The sequence below is a fragment of the Scyliorhinus torazame genome, chromosome 13, assembly GCF_047496885.1.
Source record: "Scyliorhinus torazame isolate Kashiwa2021f chromosome 13, sScyTor2.1, whole genome shotgun sequence".
Lineage (NCBI taxonomy): Eukaryota > Metazoa > Chordata > Chondrichthyes > Carcharhiniformes > Scyliorhinidae > Scyliorhinus > Scyliorhinus torazame.
In genome coordinates, this window is record NC_092719.1 from 112,924,982 (window position 1) to 112,950,185 (window position 25,204).

A 25,204-nucleotide genomic window follows, 5' to 3' on the forward strand; every position below is an offset into this window, starting at 1 on the left:
TGGGGGAAGAACTTATCCTCCTCCACTCTCTGCACAACTTTTCTGTCGAAATTCCCCAAAGTTTGGGTAAAAGGGGCCAAAACCAACGCTTTCAAGCAGGAGCCACCTTGTGTGCGACCACCCACCATGGCCACCACCGGAAAAACTTCTCTCCCGTGTTTGCTGCTGATAAGCTCATTGTGAACCTAATATAGTGCCTTTCACTGCCTCAGGACATTTCAAAGTGCTTTGCAACTAAATAAGTATTTTTGGAGTGTCATCACTGTTGTAACTTAGAAAGTACAGCAGCCAATTTGCTCACAACAATGTGGTAATGATCCACTAATCTGTTTCAGTGATGTTGGGTGTGGGATAAATATTGGCCTGGACACCAGGAATAACTTCCTATTCCTAGAAATCATGCCATGGGATCTTTTACATCCACCTGAGAGGGTCTCAGTTTAGGATCTCATGTGAAAGATGACATCTCCAACAGTGCAGCAGTCCCTCAGTAACACTGCTATGTCAACTTCGGTTTTGTTCGAAGTCCTGAGTGAGAACTGAACCCATAAGCATCATACACAGAAGCAAGAGTGGTACTAATTGAGCTACATCTGACTCAGTATAGGGACTATGATACTGTACGGAAGGGGAAAATACCCATCTTTAAAGACATAGAAAAGCAATATTCATTGAAGAGTACATCACTGTTTGGTGTCCTTGTCTAGTATGGTATCAATTGCATCATTTGTGTGTACAACATTTGAAACATCTTTCAAAACTTTTATTCATTCAAGCAGTACAATGCTAAAAAAAGGAACATTTCTTTTTAAAAGTGCATATATTCCTAAATTAAAGTTACCGTAAAACAATATGTAGAATCACACTCTAAATCATCTATTATAGTACGATTGTAGTTTCAGTAAAAATTAAGTAACTGGTGGTGGTAAGGCATTCAATTGCATAAGAGATGGTATAATAACGTGCACAAATGTGCAGGTTATACATCCATAAATTGTACACATACATTTTATCTTTAGTTGAGCAAGAAAATAGTTGGCAAATTTTTAGAAATCACTTTTTTTGAAGTAGCAATCAACATATTGAAATAAAAATGAGAATCATTGTAAAAGGAATACAATCATAAGTCTAACATTCCATCAATGTTTGTAAAGTTACCCCTACCTGTTGCACACCCAGAGGATAGCAGACTAAATATCAAGGGCTAATTGAGCAGGCTGGATGTATTTTATGTCACACACATTCAGATTTGTCCAACAAATGTGAGATGATAGGAGTGAAATTTCTTCTTTGATTTCTCTAGTCAGTTGTTTTGATCAGCTCCTTCTGTTTCTTTTATTAAGAGGGGAATTTCAGGTCTACTCAAACTAAATATATTTGTAAAACGAAATGAAAATTGCATGATAAACAACAATAAAGAACATTTTAATACATAGCTATTTGGTGGTGACAGATACATTTATCTAGGAATTAAGGTGCATATTTTAATTCTGGACTTGTCAGAGATAAGAGCTGAAGAAGCTGATTTCTGGTGCTTGCTCCTTTTTAATAATCCAGTGCACAGATTAAAGCCACACCTTGCTTGATCCAGTGTCTCTGTGTTTTAATGGTTGGCAATTCCACAGCAATGACATAATTTGTGGAGTGGCCAGTTGTCGATAGTGTACCTGAAATAAGGATTGACAAGTTAAAGTGTGCAGATCACATCTGGAATATTTTTGCCTCAACAGGATGGAAATACTTTATATCTGGCATAGTATCTAAAGATTATTTTAAAAATACACACATGTAACTTCCTGTATGTCACATGTTATCTAATGCAAATGTGTAAAACTAAAATGTAGGACTTCCGGTGGTGGCCATGGAGTGAGTGATCGCACATTTGGTGGCTCTCACTCGAGATGGAATATGGTCCTATCCACACAATATAGGGGGTATTTGCTGGTGCATGAACAGTGAGAGATAGGAATTCTCCTCCAGTAGGGCCTGTTTATGGTTTATCGAACGAGATGTGTAAGGAGCAAGGGCCAGCAGTCTGGCCGGGAAGACTTTCGAAGTGCGACAGAGAGAAAGATGGCGGATGGCTCTGGGGCATTGTTGACTGCCCAGTGGTCTACTGAGCAATTGGTAAATTTTATGAACACCAAGTTCCAGCAGCAGAGGCAAGGCAAAAGGCTTTGGAGGACCTGGCTAAGGTGATGGAGCCAATCCGGGCAGCTATTGAGAGAGTGGAGCAAAGGCTGGAGGCCCAGAGTTTGGTGCTCCAGAAGATGAAGGTGTTGGTGGTGGATTATGAGGATCGGTTGGCTTTATTGGAAGCTCGTGGCGGAGGGCCAGAAGTGACTGAGAGAGAAGATAGAGGACCTAGAGAATTGCTCCAGGAGGCAGAATCTCCGGATTGTTGGGCTGCCTGAAGGTATTGAGAGAACGCAGGCCACAAAGTATGTGGCGAATATGTTTGAGAAGCTGGTGGGGGAGGGGATCTTTGACCGTCCTCCCAAGGTGGATTGGGTGCACGGGGTGTTGAGGAGGAGGCCGAAGGTGGGGGAGCAGCCGAGGGTGATGGTGCGCTTGCATCGTTTACTGGACAAAGTGAAGATTCTGCAGTGGGCGAAGGTGAAGAGGGAAGTTCAGGGTGTTATATCCTGCTTGTCACGCACCAAAATCAGGAATTTTATTTTGATACGCTGCAGGAGGCGAGTAATTTTATGAGAGATCATGGATTGGGAGGCATGTGAGGACACTGAACTTTGGAGATACCAGCACGGGGAATACGGGTGTGTATGCCGGGTGGATTGTTGTATTTACCATGCATGGGGGTGGATTGGGGTAAGTGTTCATCTCTTTTTTGGGAATTGCAGGGAAGGGGTGGTAGAAGTGAAGGGGGGAGGCGGTTGCCTCGATTGGGTCCTACACGCTAGCACGTAGGCTAGTTAACAGGAGTGCAGTGCGGGGATGATCTCTGGAGGATGAGTGGGGGTGCGGTAGGTTGTTTTTTTATTTCTTTGTTTATGAGGGGTGGGATTGGGGGAGGGGATGCTGACGTGGGCGGCGTGGGTGTGGCGCAGTTGGTTAAGGCAAGATGGTGGCGGACATTTTGGGGAATGAGGCATGGAGCTGGGGGAGCTGGTAAAAGAGGGACTATGATTGATTGGGGTGCGGGGATGGGGCTTTGGGAGATTGAATGGATCCATTAAAAAGGTCTCACGATTTTGCAAGTTTAAGGAGTTTGAAGATGGACATTGTGTTTCTTCAGGAGATGCATTAGAAGGTCGCGGACCAGACGAGTGTGAGGAAGGGCTGGGTGGGGCAGGTATTCCATTTGGGGTTGGATATGAAGACAAGGGGGGTGGCAGTGTAGGTCAATAAGAGGGTGACTTTTGAGGTGGGGAGAATAGTGACAGACCCTGGGGGGAAAATTTGTGATGGTGAGTGGTCCTTGATGCTGGTGAATGTGTATGCCCCAAATTGGGACGATGTGGAGTTTTTGAGGTGGGTTTTGACAATGATCCGGATCTGGACACGCAGCGACAGGGGGGTGCTTAAAAACAGTGCTGGGCCCTAGACTGGATCAGTCATGTCCCAGATCCATGAAGGTGTTGGCTATAGCAAAAGAGATGTTGGGTTTATGAAGTGCATGGGAGGGGCAGACCCATGGTGGTTTGAGAGGTCGAGGGCGAAGGAATTTTCGTACTTCTCGCACGTCCAACGGATGTGCTCCCGGGTTGACTTCCTGGACAAGGCGCTGTTGGGGGGGGGGGGGTTGGATTGGAATATTCGGCGATCATGGAGCTGGATTCTCCGCACCCCGACGCTGAAATCGCAGCCGGCGCCGGGGCGGAGATTCCATTTCGGCGCACGAAATTGGGACCGATTCTCCAGGCCTCGCGAAGAGAGCCCAGCTCCGCGGTCTGAGTCCGTCATGGAGCATGGCGCTGCCGCTGGAGGCCGGCGCCATGCGCATGCGCAGCCTCTGACGCGGAAGTATGGGGGCCCATATCTGCAGCAAAAGCTGCTAGTTTTACACCGGGTCCCTGCTAGCCCCCTGTGGCCTTTTCATGCCAGTTTTTCTGTCGTGAAAGGCAACAGTTTTTACGACGGCGTGGGGAAATACTCCCAAAAAGGGGAATTGAGCCCATGGTGTCTGACCACCATTGGATAAATTTTTTAAAAAAAAATTTAGAATACCCAATTCATTTTTTCCAATTAAGGGGCAATTTAGCCTGGCCAATCCACCTACCCTGCACATCTTTGGGTTGTGGGGGTGAAACCCACGCAAACACGGGAGAATGTGCAAACTCCACACGGACAGTGACCCAGAGCCGAGATCGAACCTGGGACCTCGGCGCCGTGAGGCAGCAGGGCTAATCCACTGTGCCACCGTGCTGCCCCAGAATTGGATGAATTTGTGGGGGGCAATGAGGAGTCTACAATAGCCACAGTGGCGGTTGGATATGGTGATATTTGTGGACTGGGAGTTTTGCGAAAAGATAGGGGTGGCTATCCGGAACCATGTGGATCAGAATAAGATGGGGGAGGTTTTTGCCTCCATGTTGTGGGAGGCGCTGAAGGTGGTGGTAAGGGGGGAGTTTATCTTGATCCGGGTGCACAGGGAGAGGGTGGAGCGGGCTGAGAGATTGTGGTTGGTGGAGGCCAACGTGCATGTTAGGTGATTTGGACATTCTGAATTCTCCCTCAATGTACCCGAATTTCCGCCAGACTAGGGGATTTTCACAGTAACGTCATTGCAGTGTTAATGTAAGCCTACTTGTGACAATAAAGATTATTATTATTATTAGCACTGTGTCTGAGTTTCTCTTACCTGCTCGTGTGAGAGTTTTGTATATTGGACAGAGGTAAATTCCATGCTGTAGTGTTTTACGATTTTCACTTGGGATTAACCAGATCACAGCCATATCTGTGTAGAGTTCTTTTGGCCGTGATTCACCAAGCTGCATTAAAGCAGGGTCCCAGCGAGCCCCCTCCAAAAACAGACCATAGATGTAGCACCCAACTTTGGGACGATCCAAGTCAGAAGGTGCCGTTTCAATGACCTGTGATTGGGACAGGATGGATTAGATCAGTGTACCTTCAAAAGGAATTAACAGTAGGCTAATTATTTTCTTGTTTAACAATGAATAAATAAAATTCAATGAGTTAAATACATATAGTCCATTGCTCTCTTTGCTCAGTTCTGAGAATATACACCAATTGTATCTCGCTTCTGGAGTTATTGATCGAGCATCAATTTATTGGACCAGATTTTAAAGAATGGAGCTCCAAATCAAGCCGGAGTGTCTGCAACTCAGCCCCCACGCGGCAAACTCAGCGGCAACCTTCAAACACTGGCTGGTGTGCTTCAAAGGGTACCTCAGGACGGCCACGACTGCACCTACGGAGGACCAGAAACTGCAAGTTCTCCACTGGAGGGTGATCCCAGAGATCTACACCCTCATCGAGGATGGAAACGATTTCGAGGCCGCAATGACCCTGCTGGAAGGACATTATATTCGCCCAGTAAACCAGGTCTACGCCCGACATTTACTAGCGACGAGGTGACAAATCCCCGGGGAATCGCTGGAGGAATTCTACCGTGCGCTCCTGGTGTTAGGTAGGAACTGTGACTGCCCACAAGTTTCAGCCAGCGACCACACAGAACGTTTGATCCAGGACGCATTCGTTGCAGGTATGCTGTCCTCCCAAATCCGCCAGCGGCTGCGAGAAAAAGAGACACTAGGCCTCAAGGAGGCACGGGACCTTGCTCGCTCCCTGGATGTGGCCTCCTGAAACACCCGCGCGTGCGTCCCCGACCACGCGGCAGCCCCTTGGGCAGCGTGGAACCCCCCCGCGGCCGACTCCGATGCATCCCCCATCAAGCTTGTGCTGCGCGACTACCAGGCACCCCGCGGGACCCTGCTGCTATTTTTGCGGGCAAGCCAAGCACCCCTGGCAGCGCTGCCCGGCCCGCTCCTCCACCTGCAAAGGGTGCGGCAAAAAGGGCCATTTCGTGGTGGTATGCCAGGCCCGGGCGGTCGCTGCGGTCTCCGGGGGCGAACTGGGACCGTTACCCCAACTCTCTCCACGAGCCACGTGTGGCCAGCGGGCGCTGCCATCTTCCTTTTCCAGAGCCACGTGCGGGCCCCGGGTGCCGCCATCTTGTTCTCCAGGGACCGCGTGCGACGGATGAGCGCCGCCATCTTGCACACCCCCAGCCATGTGCTACCAGTGGGCGCCGCCATCTTGGCTGGAGTCTCAGGACCCCGATTCGGATGACCACACACCGCCCAAGGAAAACCTCCAACTTTTGCCGCGACTTGCCTCGGTGACCCTGGACCAGGCTCAGGCCCGAACGCTCTCGACCGCGACGACGACCGTGCTCATCAATGGGCACAAAACATCCTGCCTGATCGACTCCAGGAGCACAGTGAGTTTCATACACCCCAACACGGTAAGGCGCTGTTCTCTTCCCATCCGCCCAGTTAACCAAAAAATCTACATGGCCTCCGGGTCTCACTCTGCAGAGATCAAAGGGTTCTGCGTAGCGAACCTCACGGTACAGGGAAGGGAATTAAAAAATTTCCGCCTCTACGTCCTCCCTCACCTCTGCGCTGCCATGCTCCTAGGGTTAGACTTCCAATGTAACCTCCAGAGTTTAACTTTTAAATTCGGCGGCCCTATACCCCCCCTCACTGTCTGCAGCCTCGCGACCCTCAAGGTCGATCCGCCTTCCCTTTTTGCGAACCTCACCCCGGATTGCAAACCCGTCGCCACCAGGAGCAGACAGTACAGTGCCCAGGACCGGACCTTCATTAGGTTGGAAGTCCAGCGGTTACTGAAGGAAGGTATTATTGAGGCTAGCAACAGTCCCTGAAGAATTCAAGTAGTGGTTGTAAAGACCGGGGAGAAGCATAGGATGGTCATCAATTATAGTCAGACCATCAACAGCTCGATGCGTACCCCCTCCCCTGCATATCTGATTTGGTCAATCAGATTGCACAATACAAGGTCTTTTCCACGGTGGATCTAAAATCCGCCTACCACCAGCTCCCCATCCGCCCTAGCGACCGCAAATACACTGCATTCGAAGCAGATGGGCGGCTCTACCACTTCCTCAGGGTTCCGTTCGTTGTCACAAATGGAGTCTCAGTCTTCCAACGGGAGATGGACCGAATGGTTGACCAGTATGGTTTGCGGGCCACGTTTCCGTACCTCGATAACGTCACCATCTGCGGCCACGACCAGCAGGACCACGACACCAACCTCTGAAAATTCCTCCATACTGCAAAAATCCTTAATCTAACCTACAACAAGGACAAATGCGTGTTCAGCACTAACCGTCTAGCCATCCTCGGCTACGTAGTGCATGATGGAGTTATAGGCCCAGATCCCGAACGCATATGCCCCCTCATGGAGTTTCCCCTCCCCCACTGCTCCAAGGCCCTGAAACGCTGCTTGGGATTTTTTTCATATTATGCCCAGTGGGTCCACAACTATGCGGACAAGGCCCGCCCACTAATTCAATCCACAGTTTTTCCCCTGTTGGCAGAGGCCCGCCAGGCCTTCAGCCGCATCAAAGCGGACATTGCAAAGGCCACGATACACGCAATCAATGAATCCCTTCCCTTCCAAGTCGAGAGCGACGCGTCCGACGTAGCTCTGGCGGCCACCCTCAACCAAGCGGGCAGACATGTGGCCTTCTTCTAACGCACCCTCCTCACTTCAGAAATCCGCCATTCCTCCGTTGAAAAGGAGGCCCAGGCCATAGTAGAAGCTGTGCGGCACTGGAGGCATTACCTGGCCGGCAGGAGATTCACTCTCCTCACTGACCAACGGTCGGTTGCTTTAGCGGGGCAAGATAAAGAACGATAAGATCTTACGGTGGAGGATTGAGCTCTCCACCTACAGCTACGAGATCTTGTATTGTCCCGGGAAGTTAAACGAGCCTCCTGATGCCCTACCCCGCGGCACATGTGCCAAAGTACAAGTGGACCGACTCCGGGCCCTCCACGAGGACCTCTGCCACCCGGGGGGTCACTCGATTCTTCCATTTCATCAAGACCCGCAACCTGCCCTACTCCATCGAGGAGGTCAGGACCGCCACCAGGAACTGCCAAATCTGCACGGAGTGCAAGGCGCACTTCTACAGGCCAGAGAAAGCGCACCTGATAAAGGCTTCCCGTCCCTTTGAACGCCTCAGTATGGACTTCAAAGTACCCCTCCCCTCCACCGACTGCAACAAGTTCTTCCTGAACATGATTGACGAGTACTTCCGGTTCCCATTCGCCATCCCCTACCCCGACATGACCGCAGCCACTGTCATAAAAGCCCTCCACAGTATCTTTACACTGTTTGGTTTCCCCGCCTACATACACAGCGATAGGGGGTCCTCCTTTATGAGCGACGAACTGCGTCAATTCCTGCTCCTGCTCAGCAAATGCATTGCCTCGAGCAGGACGACCAGTTACAACCCCCGGGGAAACGGACAGGTAGAGAGAGAAAACGGAACGGTCTGGAAGACCGTCCTACTGGCCCTACGGTCCAGGAATCTCCCAGTCTCCCGCTCGCAGGAGGTCCTTCCGGATGCTCTCCACCCCATCCGATCATTGCTGTGTACCACGACCAACCAAATACCTCACGAACGTCTCTTTGTCTTCCCTAGGAAGTCCTCCTCTGGGACCTCGCTCACAACCTGGCTGGCAGCTCCTGGACCCATCCTGCTCCACAAACACGTGCGGGCGCACAAGTCGGACCCATTGGTCGAGAGGCTCCACCTCCTTCACACTAACCCTCCATACGCCTACGTGGCGTACCCCGACGGCCGACAGGATACGGTCTCCCTACGGGACCTGGCACCCGCTGGATCCCCACCCACACCACCAACCCCACCCTCCCTCCCACCAGCGCAGCCCACAGCTGCCCCCTCCCCAGGTGGATTGGTCCTCCCACCGGTCCCATCTAGGGGTGATGAAGCTGCCGAAGAAGCCAAAGCCACGCTCCCGGAGCCACGGATGCCCAAGCCGGCGACGATCGTAGGGGACGACCAGGACCCCTGACCGACTAATTGCTTCCTTTTGAATGTAAATAAATATTGTAAATAGTTGCGACATGTGACGAGGCAAAACACTGTACTAATGTATACTGGGTACCGCCATAACCTCAACCTCTACGCGAGGCTACCACCCCCGCCGGACTCTTTTTTTAAACAGGAGGTGAATGTGCTAGTCGGTATTAGGGGTATTACGGTACCCAAGTTGATGCTGTAAGACTATTGGTGTGGGAGGTACCTGAGACAGCAATATCATCGGTGAAGCCTGGCTGCTGGTTCCGCCCAGTAAGGCAGAGTATAAGAGCCTGTGTCTCCCTAGCAGCTGCATTCTGTACCTGTGCTGCTGGGGGAAACATCTAGTCCATTGAAGCCTTCAATTGTCATCCAATCTCGCTTCTGGAGTTATTGATCGAGCATCAACAGGTAATAAACTATCTGTGCATAAACACACTGATGCACTTGTGGGCTGGAGCTTGTGAGATGCCACACAAGTCCATGCTCGAGCTCTGTAATGATCCGGAGGCATAAAGGTTCAGAGCTGCGGTGACCTTAATGGCCACTGGAGCGGGTGTCCTCCTCCTTTGCGAGGTGCCAAGTCCGCAAGGACATGACACAGGTGCCACACCATCTCCTTGTTGAGGCAAAGTCATCTGTTCGAAAGACCGGCGACACCTGTACACCTTGACCTGTCGACGGCCTCCCTTCTGGGTTCCACGCTGGCCTGATGGGTGGCCGGGTCCTTAGGGTGTGGGGCAGGGCCCTGCATATTGACCGCCGACTCGAGTCTCTGTTGGGATTGCTGCCGCTACCTTCTCCAACGCCTGTCCGCCTGGCCTGCCAGCAACACGATCCAGAGGGTCGCATGGTAGACCTGTGGGCTCTGAGACAGCCCTGCCCCCCCAGGCCATGGGTAGCCTCCCCCCACCAATAGCGTCCCACCCCAACCGAAACTGGCCACTCCGGGTCCTCCACTCCCAGAGCAGTGAGGGCAGCCTATGCAGGATCCAAGGTATCATCCATCCCGTGTAAAATCTGTAAGGAATTAGAGAGGGTGTGAGACTGACAACCAGCGATGTCTTCCACCCCAGGACCCTCCGTCCCCAGTTGCTCCCTCCATCCCCTGCCATCCGACACGCCCAGCCCACACACCCCCAGCTCTGGTGGTACACTGCAGAACACCTCCCAAAGGGTTGCCTGCTTTGTGATGTCTGCCATGCTCCCCCGCCCCCCCCCCCTCCCCCACACATCCCTCTCCCATCCCCCCACCCTGTTCCACTCTCCTAGGGCCTGTTTAACAGCACTCCAGGGTGGTGGGTCTGTGTCGACGCTGTCAGCAGGTCATTGTTGGGGGAAAGGGCGTGACGATAATGCACTGAGAGCTGAGCACTGGTGTTCCTCAGTCTATGCCATAGTCTGACTTCTGCATGTCTGCTGAGTGCTCGCTCACACCCATCGCCTGCACTTGGTATGCCTGTATAGGGCGGGGGAGCCATCCAGACCTCTATGCCTGGGAGCTGGGTTACCTGATTGGTGGTCGGCTAGCATTGCGGAAGAAAGTGCCAGAGGTGCCAGACTTCTCGAGTGCAACGTTTATAAACGCTGTACATTTGTGTCCCCAATTGCCCCAGCTGGATTGAGCCCTGCTGCCCCTGCGCTATCTGGTTCTGCCAGTCCTGGCAGCTTCCCAATGTTAGCACCATGGTGTCGCCGTCCTCGGCGATGCTCTTCAGTAACTAGAACTTGCTTTGGAATGCCCTGGCAATGCCCGCCTGCGACTGGATCGCGTCTCCCAGCGACCTAGCGAATAGCCGGCAAATCCCGCTCAGGCTCCGCAGCGCCTCATCAAGGTCCACCTGTGGCTGGGACACATCCTCCAGCGATTTACACATGCTGTCGAGGCGCTCAGCCATTGCCGTCACTGACTGAACCACGCCTTGGACGCCACTGCTCATGGCATTGCTCGACATGGGTTGGCCGGTGCATAGAACATAGAACATTACAGCGCAGTACAGGCCCTTCGACCCTCGATGTTGCGCCGACCTGTGAAACCACTCTAAAGCCCATCTACACTATTCCCTTATCGTCCATATGTCTATCTAATGACCATTTAAATGCCCTTAATGTTGGCAAGTCCACTACTGTTGCAGGCAGGGCATTCCACACCCTTACTACTCTCTGAGTAAAGAACCTACCTCTGACATCTGTCCTATATCTATCTCCCCTCAATTTAAAGCTATGTCCCCTCGTGCTCGACATCACCATGGTACGGTGCTGGGTGGGGGTGGTGCCAGGCATATGCGTGGGGGGGGGGGGTCTTGGCTGGTGCTAGGGCGCAGGTGCCAACCCACCCGTGTGGCCTGGTGGAGGTCATTGATCTTCTTACGGTACTGGATGCCAGTCCTCCTGGTGATGCTCCCCAAGCTGATGGCTGCTGCCACTTCTCCCAGGCAGCACTGGCTGCCCTGTGGCTGACCCTCTGAGATCCTCGGGGGAACAGTGCATCCCGTCTGATCTCCACCAATTCCAACAGTCCAGCCAGGTCGGCATCCCCAAATCGTGGGGCTAGTCTCATCAGTGTCATGCTGAGAGCTGAGAGGAGTTTGGTCTGAAGGTTCAGTTTAGGTGCTGCTCTCCCTTGTTAGCTGGGGCTGGCGAGCGCGGTCCCGACGAATCAGCCGGCAGGGTAGTCATTTGCGGCGTGAAGGCTTCGTTAAGTGAACCAATTAACTTGATACTGGTGACGGCCTTGCCGGGCCAAGTGTCGGGAAGCTCGCGGCAGTTCCCGCTCACTAGCACACAAATAAACTTTTCATTATATCGCACTGATAAACACGACAAAAGTGCACTTTAGACTTAGACATGCAGCCAATTAAAAGATGTGGAGGAGTATTATGGAGGCTTTTCTTAACTTCTGGTTAGTTTCTATTTTTGCTTTGTCTTTATAATAGCCTAACTCATTCACTCCCTCACATAGCCATGCAGTGCAGCTAGCAGCACTGTATGTTGAGACCTTGCAAGGTAAGCTTTGCTTTAAGAATAAGCTGACAGCTGATATTCTTAAGTATCTTACATGACCCATCCAGGTGCCAAAGTAGAGGTTGTAGCACGTAATATCTTGCATGAATCAAATACTTCAATAGCAGCATTTGTCACTTACTTCTATAGTGATAAACATCAACTTGGATAAATCCACTGGAAGGGGTGCAGTATGAGAGTTGTAGGAAGAGATTTTCAATCTGCACAGCATATATGTTGCAGTTTGGCATGTAAAAGGATGCTTAATGTGCATTATTCCGAAGAAGCACTTCCTGATACCTCTCTGCTCAAGTGTAGATTTTATTTAATTTGGTCAGCTGCAGACTGGCTGAGATGTTTTAAGCTTTGTGGTTTCAGCCCAGTTTGTGTGGTTAAACATTCAAGGCTTGACATTCTTGGGGTTCCATGCAATGGGGCTTAAATGCACCAAAAGCTGAGGAGGATGTCCTGGTCAGAAATATGGGGGTTAGCTCATTTCAAATTTACTGGTGTGACAAGGGTTGAGAAACAGGATGGGGGTGGGGAGCAGAATATTCAGGTAGGGGGTGAGCAAGTAATTCTATCAGTTAAAGGGGATAGGGAATTAAAAGGTTGCTACAACAGAAGGTAAGAGATGAGCATCTCAGAGGCTGAAATTGAAGTGCTGCTGTTCCCTATCGGAGGCCAGACGGATGCTATAGCTGGAATACCAGGGAGGTAGCAGTAGCACAGACCATTTAAAGGCGGGATAGTGAGCGAGTTCTCTCCAAAGACCCACATGTCTCAAGTTTGAATTCGTTAGATCAACAACGATAATTTAAAAAATATATATATATTTTATTAAAGTTTTCAAACACAATTTTTTCCCTTACAAATCAAAGAAATAAAAATACAAGTAACCTGATAACTGCAATCTAACATTGTGTAACTAACATGGTAAACTAACCAAATAACACGAAGTAATACTCCCCCCCGCCCCCTCTCCCCCTCCAAAAACCCAAACAATTTACCCCCCCTCCCTCCCCCTGGGTTGCTGCTGCTGGTCATCTATCTTCCCTCTAACGTTCCGCTAGGTAGTCGAGGAACGGTTGCCACCGCCTGGTGAACCCTTGAGCCGATCCTCTCAGCGCAAACTTCATCTGCTCCAGTTTTATGAACCCCGCCATATCGTTTATCCACATGAGTAAAATCCTACGCCGGGCTACTAGGGACGCAAAGGCCACGACATCGGCCTCTTTCGCCTCCTGCACTCCCGGCTCATCCGCAACTCCAAATATAGCTAACCCCCAGCCTGGCTTGACCTGGACCTTCACCACCTTCGAGATCACTCCCGTCACTCCCCTCCAATACACCTCCAGTGCCGGACACAACCAAAACATATGTGTGTGGTTCGCCGGGCTTCCCCCGCACCTCCCACACTTGTCCTCCACTCCGAAGAACCTGCTCAACCTTGCTCCCGTTATGTGTGCTCTATGCAGCACCTTAAATTGGATCAGGCTAAGCCTGGCACACGAGGAAGAGGAATTTGCCCTGCTTAGGGCATCAGCCCACATCAATCTCCTCCCCGAGCTCTTCTTCCCATTTTCCCTTCAGTTCGCCCACCAACTCCTCCCCCTCTTCTCTCATCTCCTGGTATATCTCTGACACTTTGCCCTCCCCGACCCACGCCCCCAAAGCACCCTGTCCTGGATCCCTTGTGTCGGGAGCAGCGGAAATTCCCTCACCAGTTGTTTCGTGAACGCTCTCACCTGCATATATCTAAAGACATTTCCCCGGGGCAGCTTATACTTTTCCTCAAGCGCTCCCAAGCTCGCAAACGTCCCGTCTATAAATAAATCTCCACTCTCCTGATTCCTACCCGGTGCCAGCTCTGGAATCCTCCATCCAGCCTCCCTGGGGCAAACCTATGGTTGTTCCTTATCGGGGACCACACCGAGGCTCCCAGCACACCCCTCTGTCGCCTCCATTGCCCCCAGATACTTAATGTTGCCGCCACCACTGGGTTCGTGGTAAATTGTTTTGGTGAGAGCGGTAGTGGCGCCGTCACCAGCGCTTTTAAACTCGTCCCTTTACAGGACTTCATCTCCAATCTTTTCCACGCCGCTCCCTCTCCCTCCATCATCCATTTACGAATCATCGCCACATTGGCGGCCCAGTAGTAGTCGCCCAAATTCGGCAACGCCAGTCCCCCTCTGTCTCTACTACGTTGTAGGAACCCCCTCCTTACCCTCGGGACCTTCCCTGCCCACACGAAGCTCGTGATGCTCCTATCTATTTTTAAAAAAAAGGCCTTAGTGATCAGTATAGGGAGACATTGGAACACAAATAGGAACCTCGGGAGGACCATCATCTTAATTGCCTGCACTCTGCCCGCCAGTGACAGCGGCTGCATGTCCCACCTTTTGAAATCCTCTTCCATTTGTTCCACCAGTCGTGTCAGATTAAGTCTGTGTAAGGTTCCCCAGCTCCTGGCTATCTGAATCCCCAGGTATCGGAAGTTTCTTTCCACTCTCCTTAGCGGTAGGCCATCTATCCCTCTACTCTGGTCCCCAGGGTGTATCACAAAAAGCTCACTCTTTCCCATGTTAAGCCTATATCCCGAGAAATCTCCAAACTCCCTCAATATCTGCATGCCCTCTGGCATTCCCCCCACTGGGTCCGTCACATACAGCAGTAGGTCATCCACGTAGAGTGACACTCGGTGTTCCTCTCCCCCTCTAATCACCCCTCTCCATTTTCTGGAGTCTCTCAGCGCTATGGCCAGTGGTTCAATTGCCAACGCGAACAGTAATGGGGACAATGGGCATCCCTGTCTTGTTCCCCTGTGTAGTCGAAAATACTCCGACCTTTGCCGACCTGTGACCACACTTGCCGTTGGGGCCCCATAGAGGAGTTTAACCCAGCTGACAAACCCGTCCCCGAACCCGAACCTCCTCAGCACCTCCCATAGATACTCCCACTCCACCCTATCAAATGCCTTCTCTGCATCCATTGCCGCCACTATCTCTGCCTCCCCCTCTGCTGGGGGCATCATTATCACCCCTAATAGCCGTCGAACGTTGACATTTAGTTGTCTCCCCTTTACGAACCCTGTCTGGTCTTCGTGCACCACCCCCGGGACACAATCCTCTATCCTCATTGCCAGAACCTTTGCTAGCAACTTGGCGTCCACATTTAGCAGTGAGATAGGCCTATAGGACCCGCACTGCAGCGGATCTTTATCCCGCTTCAAGATTAGCGATATCGTCGCCTCCGACATTGTCGGGGGTAGGGTCCCCCCTTCTCTGGCCTCGTTAAAGGTCCTTACCAGCAGCGGGGCCAACAAGTCCACATATTTTCTATAAAATTCCACCGGGAACCCATCTGGTCCCGGGGCCTTCCCTGCCTGCATATTCCCCAGCCCCTTGGTAACCTCGTCCACCCCAATCGGCGCCCCCAGGCCTTCCACCTCCTGCTCCTCCACCCTCGGGAACCTTAATTGGTCCAAAAACTGCCGCATCTCCTCTTTTCCTTCCGGGGGTTGGGACCTATAGAGTCTCTCGTAAAAGGTCTTAAACACCTCGTTTATCTTCCCTGCTCTCCGCACCGTAGCTCCCTTTTCATCCCTAATTCCCCCTATCTCCCTCGCCGCTGTCCTCTTTCGCAGCTGATGGGCCAACAGGCGACTCGCCTTTTCCCCATATTCATATCTCATCCCCTGTGCCTTCCTCCACTGTGCCTCCGCCCTCCTTGTGGTCAACAGGTCGAACTCCGTCTGGAGTCGTCGCCTCTCCCTGTATAGTCCTTCCTCCGGGGCCTCCGCGTATTCTTTTATCTACCCTCAAAATCTCCCCCAGTAGTCTTTCCCTTTCCTTGGCCTCTATTTTCCCCTTGTGGGCCCTGATGGAGATCAGCTCTCCTCTGACCACCGCCTTTAGTGCTTCCCATACTACTCCCACTCAGACCTCCCCGTCGTCATTGGCCTCCAGGTATCTTTTGATACATCCCCGCACCCTTCCGCAGACTCCCTCATCTGCCAATAATCCCACATCCAGTCACCAGAGTGGACGCTGCTCCCTCTCCTCTCCTAGTTCCAGGTCCACCCAGTGTGGGGCATGATCTGAAACAGCTATGGCTGAGTACTCAGTTCCTTCCACCCTCGAGATCAGTGACCTTCCCATAACAAAGAAATCTATCCGGGAAGACACCTTGTGAACATGGGAGAAGAAGGAGAACTCTTTGGCCTTCGGCCTAACAAATCGCCACGGATCCACTCCCCCCATTTGGTCCATAAACCCCCTAAGCACCTTAGCCGCTGCCGGCCTCCTTCCGGTCCTAGATCTAGATCTATCTAACCCTGGGTCCAACACGGTGTTGAAGTCCCCCCTCATTATCAGGTTTCCTACCTCCAGGTCCGGGATACGTCCCAGCATCCGCTTCATAAATCCCGCATCATCCCAATTCGGGGCATATACGTTAACCAACACGACCTCCATTCCCTCCAGTCTGCCACTCACCATCACATATCTGCCTCCGCTGTCTGCTACAATGTTCCTAGCTTCGAATGACACCCATTTCCCCACCAGTATGGCCACCCCTCTGTTCTTTGCATCCAGCCCTGAGTGGAACACCTGTCCCACCCATCCTTTCCTTAACCTAACTTGGTCCGCCACCTTCAGGTGCGTCTCCTGAAGTATAGCCACGTCTGCCCTCAGTCCTTTCAAGTGCGCGAACACTCGGGCCCTTTTAATCGGCCCATTTAGGCCTCTCACGTTCCACGTGATCAGCCGAACTGGGGGGCTGCCTGCCCCCCTCCCGTGTCAACTAGCCATCACCCTCTCTAGGCCAGTCCCACGTCCCGGTTCCGCGCACCCACCCGTCCCCCAGGCGGCGCATTCCCGCCCCGACCACCCTTTCTTTTACCAGTTCCTCTCTGATTTCTGCAGCAGCAACCCAGTTATCCTCCCCCCCCCCCCCCGCTAGATCCCCATCTACAACAACGATAAATTGTTAAACAAGGAACAGAAACACAGAGAAGCAAGTATTTAATCCTTAAAAAATCCTTGGGCGGTATTCCCCCCCCCCCCCGCCCCCCCCCCGCCGGGTGGGAGAATCGCTGGGACGCAGCGGAAATCGCGCCACGCCGCCCCGACCCCCCGCACGCGATTCTACCACCACCCCCAAAACCAGCGCCGCGCGAATCGCGCCAGGCCGCTTGGAGAATCGCGGCAAACGGCGGGCGGTGATCCTCCGGCCCGGATGGGCCGATTGCCCGCGCGTAAACGGCCTAGTCCCGCCGGCGCCGTCCACACTTGGTCGCTGCCGGTGGGTACTCATCGCAAAGACTTGGGGGGCGGCTTGAGGGGGGGAGGGGGCCTCCGTTCTCGGGGGGGGGGGGGCCTCCGTAGTGGCCTGGTATGCGATCGGGACCAACCGATCGGCGGCCGGCCTCTCTGTCGGCGGGCCTCGTTTCCTCCGCCGGCGAGCCTGGATCCATCCGCCATGTTTGTGCGGGGCGGCCTGGGGGAGGACGGCCACCGCGCATGCGCTAGTTGGCGCCGGCCCAACTGCGCATGCGCGGGGCCCAAGGCGCCGCGTCTTTCACGCGGTGCCGGGTCTCTGACGCCGCGCCGAGGCCCCGCCCCTGTAGATCGCGTGACGCCCCTGCTAGCCCCTTGGAGGGGAGAGAATAAGGGTCTGGGAACGGGCGCCCGCCGGAGTAAAACACTCCAGTTTTTACTCTGGCGTCGGTACTTAAGATTCCCGTTGGGAGAATCCCGCCCCTAAATCCTTAAAAACATCGGGCTGTATTCTCCCACCCTGCCCGTTGCAAGAACGTCACGGGCAAGCCACACAAAATGGAGAACTCCATTGACCTCAGGCGGGATTCTCCGGCCACCAGGTGGGATTCTCCGGTCACTGGGCGGAAATGGCCAGAGAATCCCGCCCATCTCCCTTATCCTAGAAGCAAAGTCATTTGAAATGAAAATCGCTTATTGTCACAAGTAGGCTTCACAGTAACTTCATTTGAAGCCTACTTGTGACAATAAGCGATTTTCATTTCATTTAGAGGCTGGTTTAGCACAGGGCTAAATCGCTGAAAGCCAGACCAAGGCAGGCCAGCAGCACGGTCAATTCCCGTACCAGCCTCCCCGAACAGGTGCCGGAATGTGGCGACTAGGGGCTTTTCACAATAACTTCATTTGAAGCCTACTTGTGACAATAAGCAATTTTCATTTTCATTTCATTTCTTTTGGCAGCTTTCAAGTTAAGTGTTGCACATCTGCAATGTATGCAGGCATATTTATGTCTCAAATCTTAAAGCCTTGTTCCCTCACACCCACCATTATTTTAATTTTTTCCCTTGAATCCTGACCGCAGGTTCTGGACACTGGAGCAGCCAATTAACTTGATGCATTCCAACTGGCTGCAAGAAACTGTGCTTGTCATTGCAGATTAGCTTCACATTTACCGAATAGAAGCCTTTCCAGCTCATATAGTTAATGGAATTTACATTTGATGCATTCAATGAACATGCCTACAATTAAAAACCTCCTTGATCCCAGGAAAGCCAATAATTCTGAAAAATGTAATGTATATCTCATCATCTATGTCGCACCCCATTGTGGAATTTTATATAAGTTGAGATGACCTGGAAAAGAAGGCATTGTGAAGCATTGCAAAGCAAAGTAGCTGAAGTGATGAAAATTAATTGTGGCTCCCTGGAATGAGCCTGTGGCATAAAAGATGAGAGCCATTCTGCAACAATTTGAGTTGTGTGCGCTCTAAACCTTGGTTGCAGATCTGGCTGCAGGAGTAAACAGAGCTCCTGCAAAGCCTCATTACTGAAGCACAACCCTCTGGGATAGAGCTCCTGGGAAAGAAAGGACCTTCATTAATGTGCCACAATGTCTTTCAGGTCAACTCAACACACTTTACAATCAACTAAATGCTTTTGAAGTGTAGTCACTTGTAATGTAGGGAAAAGTGGCAGCCAGTGGTGCACACACTGCAGGTTCCCACAAACAGCAATATAAGAACCAAGTCATCTGTTTTAATGAGGAATATTGAGAGATAAACATTAGCCAGGACATCAGGAGAATTCCCTTGCTCTTCCTTGAATAATTAATTGGGATTGTTTAGGTCCACCTGAGATTGCAGACAGGACCTCAGTTTAGCCTCTCAGCCACGAGCCCGCAGTGCTGAAATTGCAGCGCTCCCTTATTACAGCATTGGTGTCAGCCATAATGATGTGACTGATTTTTTTCCTTTTAATACATGCAGTGAATCCCAAATAATGTCCAAAAGACTCACCAAACATTTCAGTTGAGCAGTGTCCCTTGAAAGAAGTACTTCTACTTTGACATAGGGGCCCTGGCAAACTGCACCTTTCAGTAGCTTGCACATTCCCAAGGACATTTGGGAAGATAGAAATCATAGAATGTGGGATATCCTGACCTACATTTGCTGTTTGCATGTGATTGCCACCAGAAGGGGAACTTCAATGTTCCCTGAAATTTCACAAAATGTATGTCAGGGATTTTCTGCGGCTCACGTCTAATTGACATCACCCCACGCACCATGTTTTCTGCACTTGCGGGTTCCTTAAGACCCCTCCCAATCCTTCAAGAGCATCCCTTACTGAGGCCTTCATAGTCAAATAGAAAAGGAGGCTTTTATTCTTCTTCTTCTATCAATCAGAATTGAATTTGAGCTCAAGACTCGGTGGTGAAAGCACAATATGTGACCCATGTTCTACTTAGTCTTTCTCCTGGTTTCTTACCTTAAAGTCAAATGATATTGTGTCAATGGAGATAACTGACTGTCTTGCAAAGTTCTGAAGTGTCCCCGTTAGAAATGCTTGTGGGAAGAAAAATCCACTGATCCAGAAGGCAGCTGGAATCCCATGAGTAATCCATTTCTGCAGGAACTCGATTCTTTCAAGAAGATCCTCCACCCATGAGGCCAGAGGTTTGAGTGAAGGGTACGCCTTGAAAACACAGACACTGAGTATCAAGATGGAGCTCATTGGGTCCTCTCATTTTATCATCTTCTATATTAAGACATTTAAAAGCAAACATTTCCCTTTGTGCTTTTATGTGGTTACTTATAGAAGGATAACATGCAGTAGTAACAAATAATTTAAATTTATATAAAACTTTTTATGTCCTCAAGATATTACAAAATGCAGACAAGTAATTAATTTTAACATGTATTCATTGTTGTAATGCAGGAAACCCACAAATAGCAATGGGATAAGAAACAGAGAATCTGTTTAGTAATGTTAGTTGAGGGATAAATATTGGCCAGGACAGTAGTGAGTAATCGCCTCTGCGCTTCTTTGAATAGAACCTTGAGATCTTTTACATCCATCTGAAAACAAATACAGACCTCAGATTAATAACTCATACTAAAAAATGACACGTTCACACTGTCATGCTTCCTCTCTAATACTGAAGTGTCAGCCTGGTTTATATGCTCAGAGCCTTGGAGTGGGGCATCACCCACAAGCTTCGAGTCAGAACTGAGAGTGCTACCGACTGAGCCACAGCAATGAAACAACAGCTTGTACTTGTATGAAATATTTTTTAACAAGGGCAATTTGGAATTGGCAACAAATGCTGGCTTTGCTAGCGATGGTCCTTAAATGAATGAAAATAAAAACGTAAAGCCTCCCAAGTTGCTTTCCAAAAGAGTTTTCAGGTAAAATGTGACATTGAGCCACAGAAAGACCAAAAGTATGGCCAAAGACCTTGTTTTAACGAGATTCGTAAGGAGGAGAGAGAGGTGGAGATAAAAACAGAAGGTGCTGGAAATACTCTGACGATCTGGCAGCATCTGTGGATAGAGAAACAGAGTTAATGTTTTGAGTCAAATATGGCTCCCTTTCAGGGAGAGGTGGAGAGTTTGATGAAAGGAATTGCAGAGTTCAGGTCTGGACAACCGAAGACATGGTGATCAATAGAAGAGCTTATTCTTTTATTCTGAAAAGCCTACTGGAGATGGCGATTTTAAATACCATGGGCGAGATTCAGTGGCCTTGTTGCGCTCGAGCGAGAGCGCGACGAGGCCGGTGAATAGCGGGAGAGGCCAAAAACGAGAAACGCACCGGGTGCCAAATCGTTGGCGATGCAACTGGCCCGCTCCCTTGGCGAAATCGGGATCCCACTGTAGCATGGCGAGAAATCAATAATCACCACTTAAGCCCTATTTCCATACAATTAACGGGGGCCACCCCAAATTCAACAGCCTCCCGTGATCCAGCAGCCTCTCCAGCAAGTGGTCACGCTGGCGCCGATTAGTATTCCTTTTTAAAAATGTGAACCTGGTGGAAGGGCAGATGCAGAGAGCCCAGGAGACGAATAGCCACCTTCGCTCACAGGCAAAGCGCCTGTGGTCACTGGGCTTACTGCCCAGTGCTTGGAGAGTGGTGGAGTTGGGGAGTGGGGGGGGGGGGGGGGGAGGTCCACCCTAGGTGATCCACCATGAGGGGCATGGGGGTATCGGAGCTGGGGGGCAACTGCCTGCAACTCCGCCATACCTGGATCGTGTGTACCCGTTCCGGGGGCAAATCCAGTCCCTGCCTATCTGCCCCACTGACCACCCATAAACCCTACTGACTGCGGAGTCCTCTGACCGTGCGGCTGAAGGCTATTGCTAATACGAATTGGCAATTGTGTTTAAGTGAGCACATCACCCATCCCAAGTGGATTCCCATGGGTGGGTGTGCCATTTAGCATGTGGGAGTTATTGCCTAGTATCCCAATCAGACCATGATTCCTGGACACGGTGCCTGAACATTGCGGGAGGCAACACCAGGGACACAGCAGCCAACATCCAGCCCCGGGGACATGTCCGCGGCCGGAGGGTGGGTGAGTCCAATGGGGAGGGGACTAGCGCCTGGTCTAGGTAACATTATGTGCGGGTGTCAAGGGTACAGGGTCTGGGGTCCGGTGGGCAGGAGCTGCAGCCGGGTGTGCGTGGGCATTCCCAGTGTGGGGCGGGGGGGGGGGGGGGGGGATCAATGGGGAAATGGAGGGTCCCAGGATGGAAGACATCGCTGTTTGTCAGTCTCACACCCTCTACCAATTTCTTACAGGTGCTGAATGAGTAGGACGATATTTTGGACTCCACGGAACTTGCTCTAGTGGTGCTGCTGGCAGGCTGAGTGGCCAGGCACCGTAGGCGGCGGGAACAGCAGCATTGACAGAGGATCGAGGTGGTGGCCCATGTGCGGGTCCCCAACCCACACCCAGAGGACCCGACCGCCCATCAGGCCAGAGTGAGATCCAGTGGGGGAGGCCCGCGGGTGTACAAGCGTAGGTGGTCTTTCGAGTAAATGACGGACAGCGCATGCCACAGGACGCTCTGCCTCAACAAGCAGACAGTGCGGCATCTGTGCCATGTCCTCGCAGACTTGGCACCACATGGAGGAGGAGGACACTCGCTCTCTGTGGCTGTCAAGGTCACTGCAGTCCTGAACTTTTACACCTCGGGATCATTCCAGGGCTTGAGCGGGGACCTGTGTGGCATTTCTCAAGCCAGAGTCCACAGGTGCATTCGTCACGTCATGGATGCTCTGTTTGCCTGGGTAGAAAATTAGATAAATGTTGCCACGGAGCAAGCCCAACAAGGTGCCCGGGAAGCAGGGTTCTCTGCCATCGCCAGGATGCCCCAGGTCCAGGGGCTGATAGACTGCACGCATGTGGCCCAGTGCCCGCCGGACCATCTGCGAGTGCCCTACGTTTAACAGAAAGGGGTTCCACTCCCTGAACATTCAGCTCGTATGTGACCACCACCTCAGGAATCATGCATGTGTATGCACACTTTCCAGGGTGTGTGTACTACAGTTTCATCCTGGGTCAGACATCCCACCATCTTCAAGGACGATCCCAGAATGGCCGGCTGGCTCTTGGGGGATAAGGTATAACTGCTGAGGACCTGGCTAATGACGCCAGTACAGAGACCGGAGACTGTTACGGAGACCCATGTGGACACCCGGGCTGTCCTTGAGCAGTGCATCGGATTGCTCAAAATGTGGTTCCGATGCCTCGACCGCTCCGGTAGTGCCCTGCAGGACACCCTGGAGGGTTGCCTGCTGTGGTGTTCTGCTGTGTCCTCCACAACCTGGCACAGCAGTGGGGCAATGTGCTGGAGGTGGAGGATGAGGAACATGTGGCCACCTCTGAGGAGGAGGAGGAGAACGAGGATGAGGATGAGGAGCTGGACCAGCAGGCGCCAGAGGATGATCCCGGGGAGGAATCGGGCAAGGATGAGTCTGTTGTTTGAGGGGCAGAAGATACGTGTGAATGGCGTGGGAGGGGCCCAACGAATCACATACATATGGTCGGGGCATGTCCTCAGCTAATGAACCTTTCTTCAACACCATGTCGCTGATCTTAGGCAGGGAGCTGGAGCCATATCCCAGAGAGGCCATATTTGGGGTGTCAGAGCTGCCAGAGTTGCTGGTGGGAGCAGGGGCAGATGTTTTAGCCTTTGTCTCACTGATTGCTCTTAGACAGTGTAATGACCGGCACAGGACTCATCCAGCTGTGGATGATTGTTTCCCTGTGCTCATTGGACTGAGTTAACCCAGCACTAGTATAAAAGGCCGATCGCTGTAGAGCCAGGTGAAAAAAAGGAGCGAGGACCCGGTGAAATGTAACTGGGTCCTGTGTGTGTGTGGTGGTATGTATTAGGGGTAATACGGTACACCATGAATGCCGAGGAGCTATTGGAGGACAGATGCTGGGTCCCGATTGGATCTGCCGCCTACTGGGCTCCACCCAGATAGGCGGGGTATAAGAACCTGGTTTACTCCCCGCAGCTGCATTCTGTGACTGAGCTGCTGGGGAACAAGTCTGAACAAGTCTGCTCAATAAAGCCTCGATTAAAGGTCTCTACGTCTCGCCTCGTGTGTGATCGATGGTGCTACAATGTATTGAGCAGACTTAAAAAGGAATATGGAGCTCCGGATCACCCCGGAATGCCTGCGAATCGGCCCCCAAGCAGCTAACGCAACATCGGCGTTTAAACACTGGCGGGCGTGCTTTGAGGGGTACCTCCGAACGGCCCCAGGAAGACCAGAAGATGCAGGTCCTGCATTCCAGAGTGAGTCCCAAAATCTACGCACTCATCGAGGACGCGGAAGAATTCCCAGCGGCGATCAACTTGCTGAAACAGATCTACATTAGGCCCGTCAACCAGGTCTACGCACGCTACCAGCTCGCGACGAGACGACAATTCCCCGGGGAATCACTGGACGAATTCTTCAATGCGCTGACGATCCTGGGAAGAAACTGCGACTGCCCAGCGGTAACGGCGAATGAACATACGGACCTCCTGATCAGAGACGCTTACGTAACAGGTTTGGCATCGTCGCAAATTCGCCAGAGACTTTTAGAGAAAGACTCTCTCGGACTCACAGAGGCACGGGCCCTTGCAGCCTCCCTCGACGTGGCCTCCCAAAACGCCCGTGCCTATGCCCCCGACCGCACTACAGCCCCATGGGCTCCGTGGACCCCTGCTGCGACCGACCCCCCGGCACCCACCACCCCTCCGCAAGCATGCGCGGCCAGAATCCCAGACCACCCGGGGGGGCCCCGCTGCTACTTTTGCGGGCAGCCGAAACACCCCCGCCAGCGCTGCCCGACCTGCTCGGCCGCCTATAAAAGCTGTGGCAAAAGGGGGCACTACGCAGCGGTGTGCCAGTCCCGCGGGGACACCGCTATCTCCGGGGAACAAACGGGACCACGGGCTCAACCCCCCCAGCGACCCACGGGTGGCCAACGGGCGCCGCCATTTTGGACCCCGGACACCACGAGGGGGGGGCGGGCGCCGCCATCATCCTACCCACGGGCCGCGTGCGATCCATGGGAGCGGCCATTTTGTCCACCCCCGGCCGCGTGCAACCCATAGGAGCGGCCATTTTGTCCACCCCCGGCAGCGTGCGATCCATGGACGCCACCATCTTGGCTGACAGGCAAGGACCCCAACGTGGACGGCTCCACACTGCCTGAAGACAACGATCTGATGCACCAACCACGTTTGGCATTGGTGACCCTCGACCAGTCGCGGCCCCGGACGCTCCAGACGACAACGACAAAGGTGCTGGTGAACGGGCACAAGACGCCGTGTTTGATCGACTCGGGGTGCACGGAGAGT

At 52.1% G+C, this 25,204-nt stretch overlaps 1 protein-coding gene across 1 annotated transcript in view; it reads right to left on the reverse strand.

The window, feature by feature from the left end:
- Window positions 1-741: 741 nt before the first annotated feature.
- Window positions 742-25,204, reverse strand: part of dnah1 (dynein, axonemal, heavy chain 1) — a 1,119,271-nt gene continuing 1,094,808 nt past the window's right edge. The window contains exons 76-78 of the mRNA XM_072472076.1: window positions 19,824-20,030; window positions 4,823-5,054; window positions 742-1,667 (exon numbers count right to left, since the gene is read on the reverse strand). Of these exons, the coding sequence (XP_072328177.1) occupies window positions 1,546-1,667; window positions 4,823-5,054; window positions 19,824-20,030 (561 nt within the window). The 3' untranslated portion in view covers window positions 742-1,545. The remainder of the gene's footprint in view (window positions 1,668-4,822; window positions 5,055-19,823; window positions 20,031-25,204) is intronic.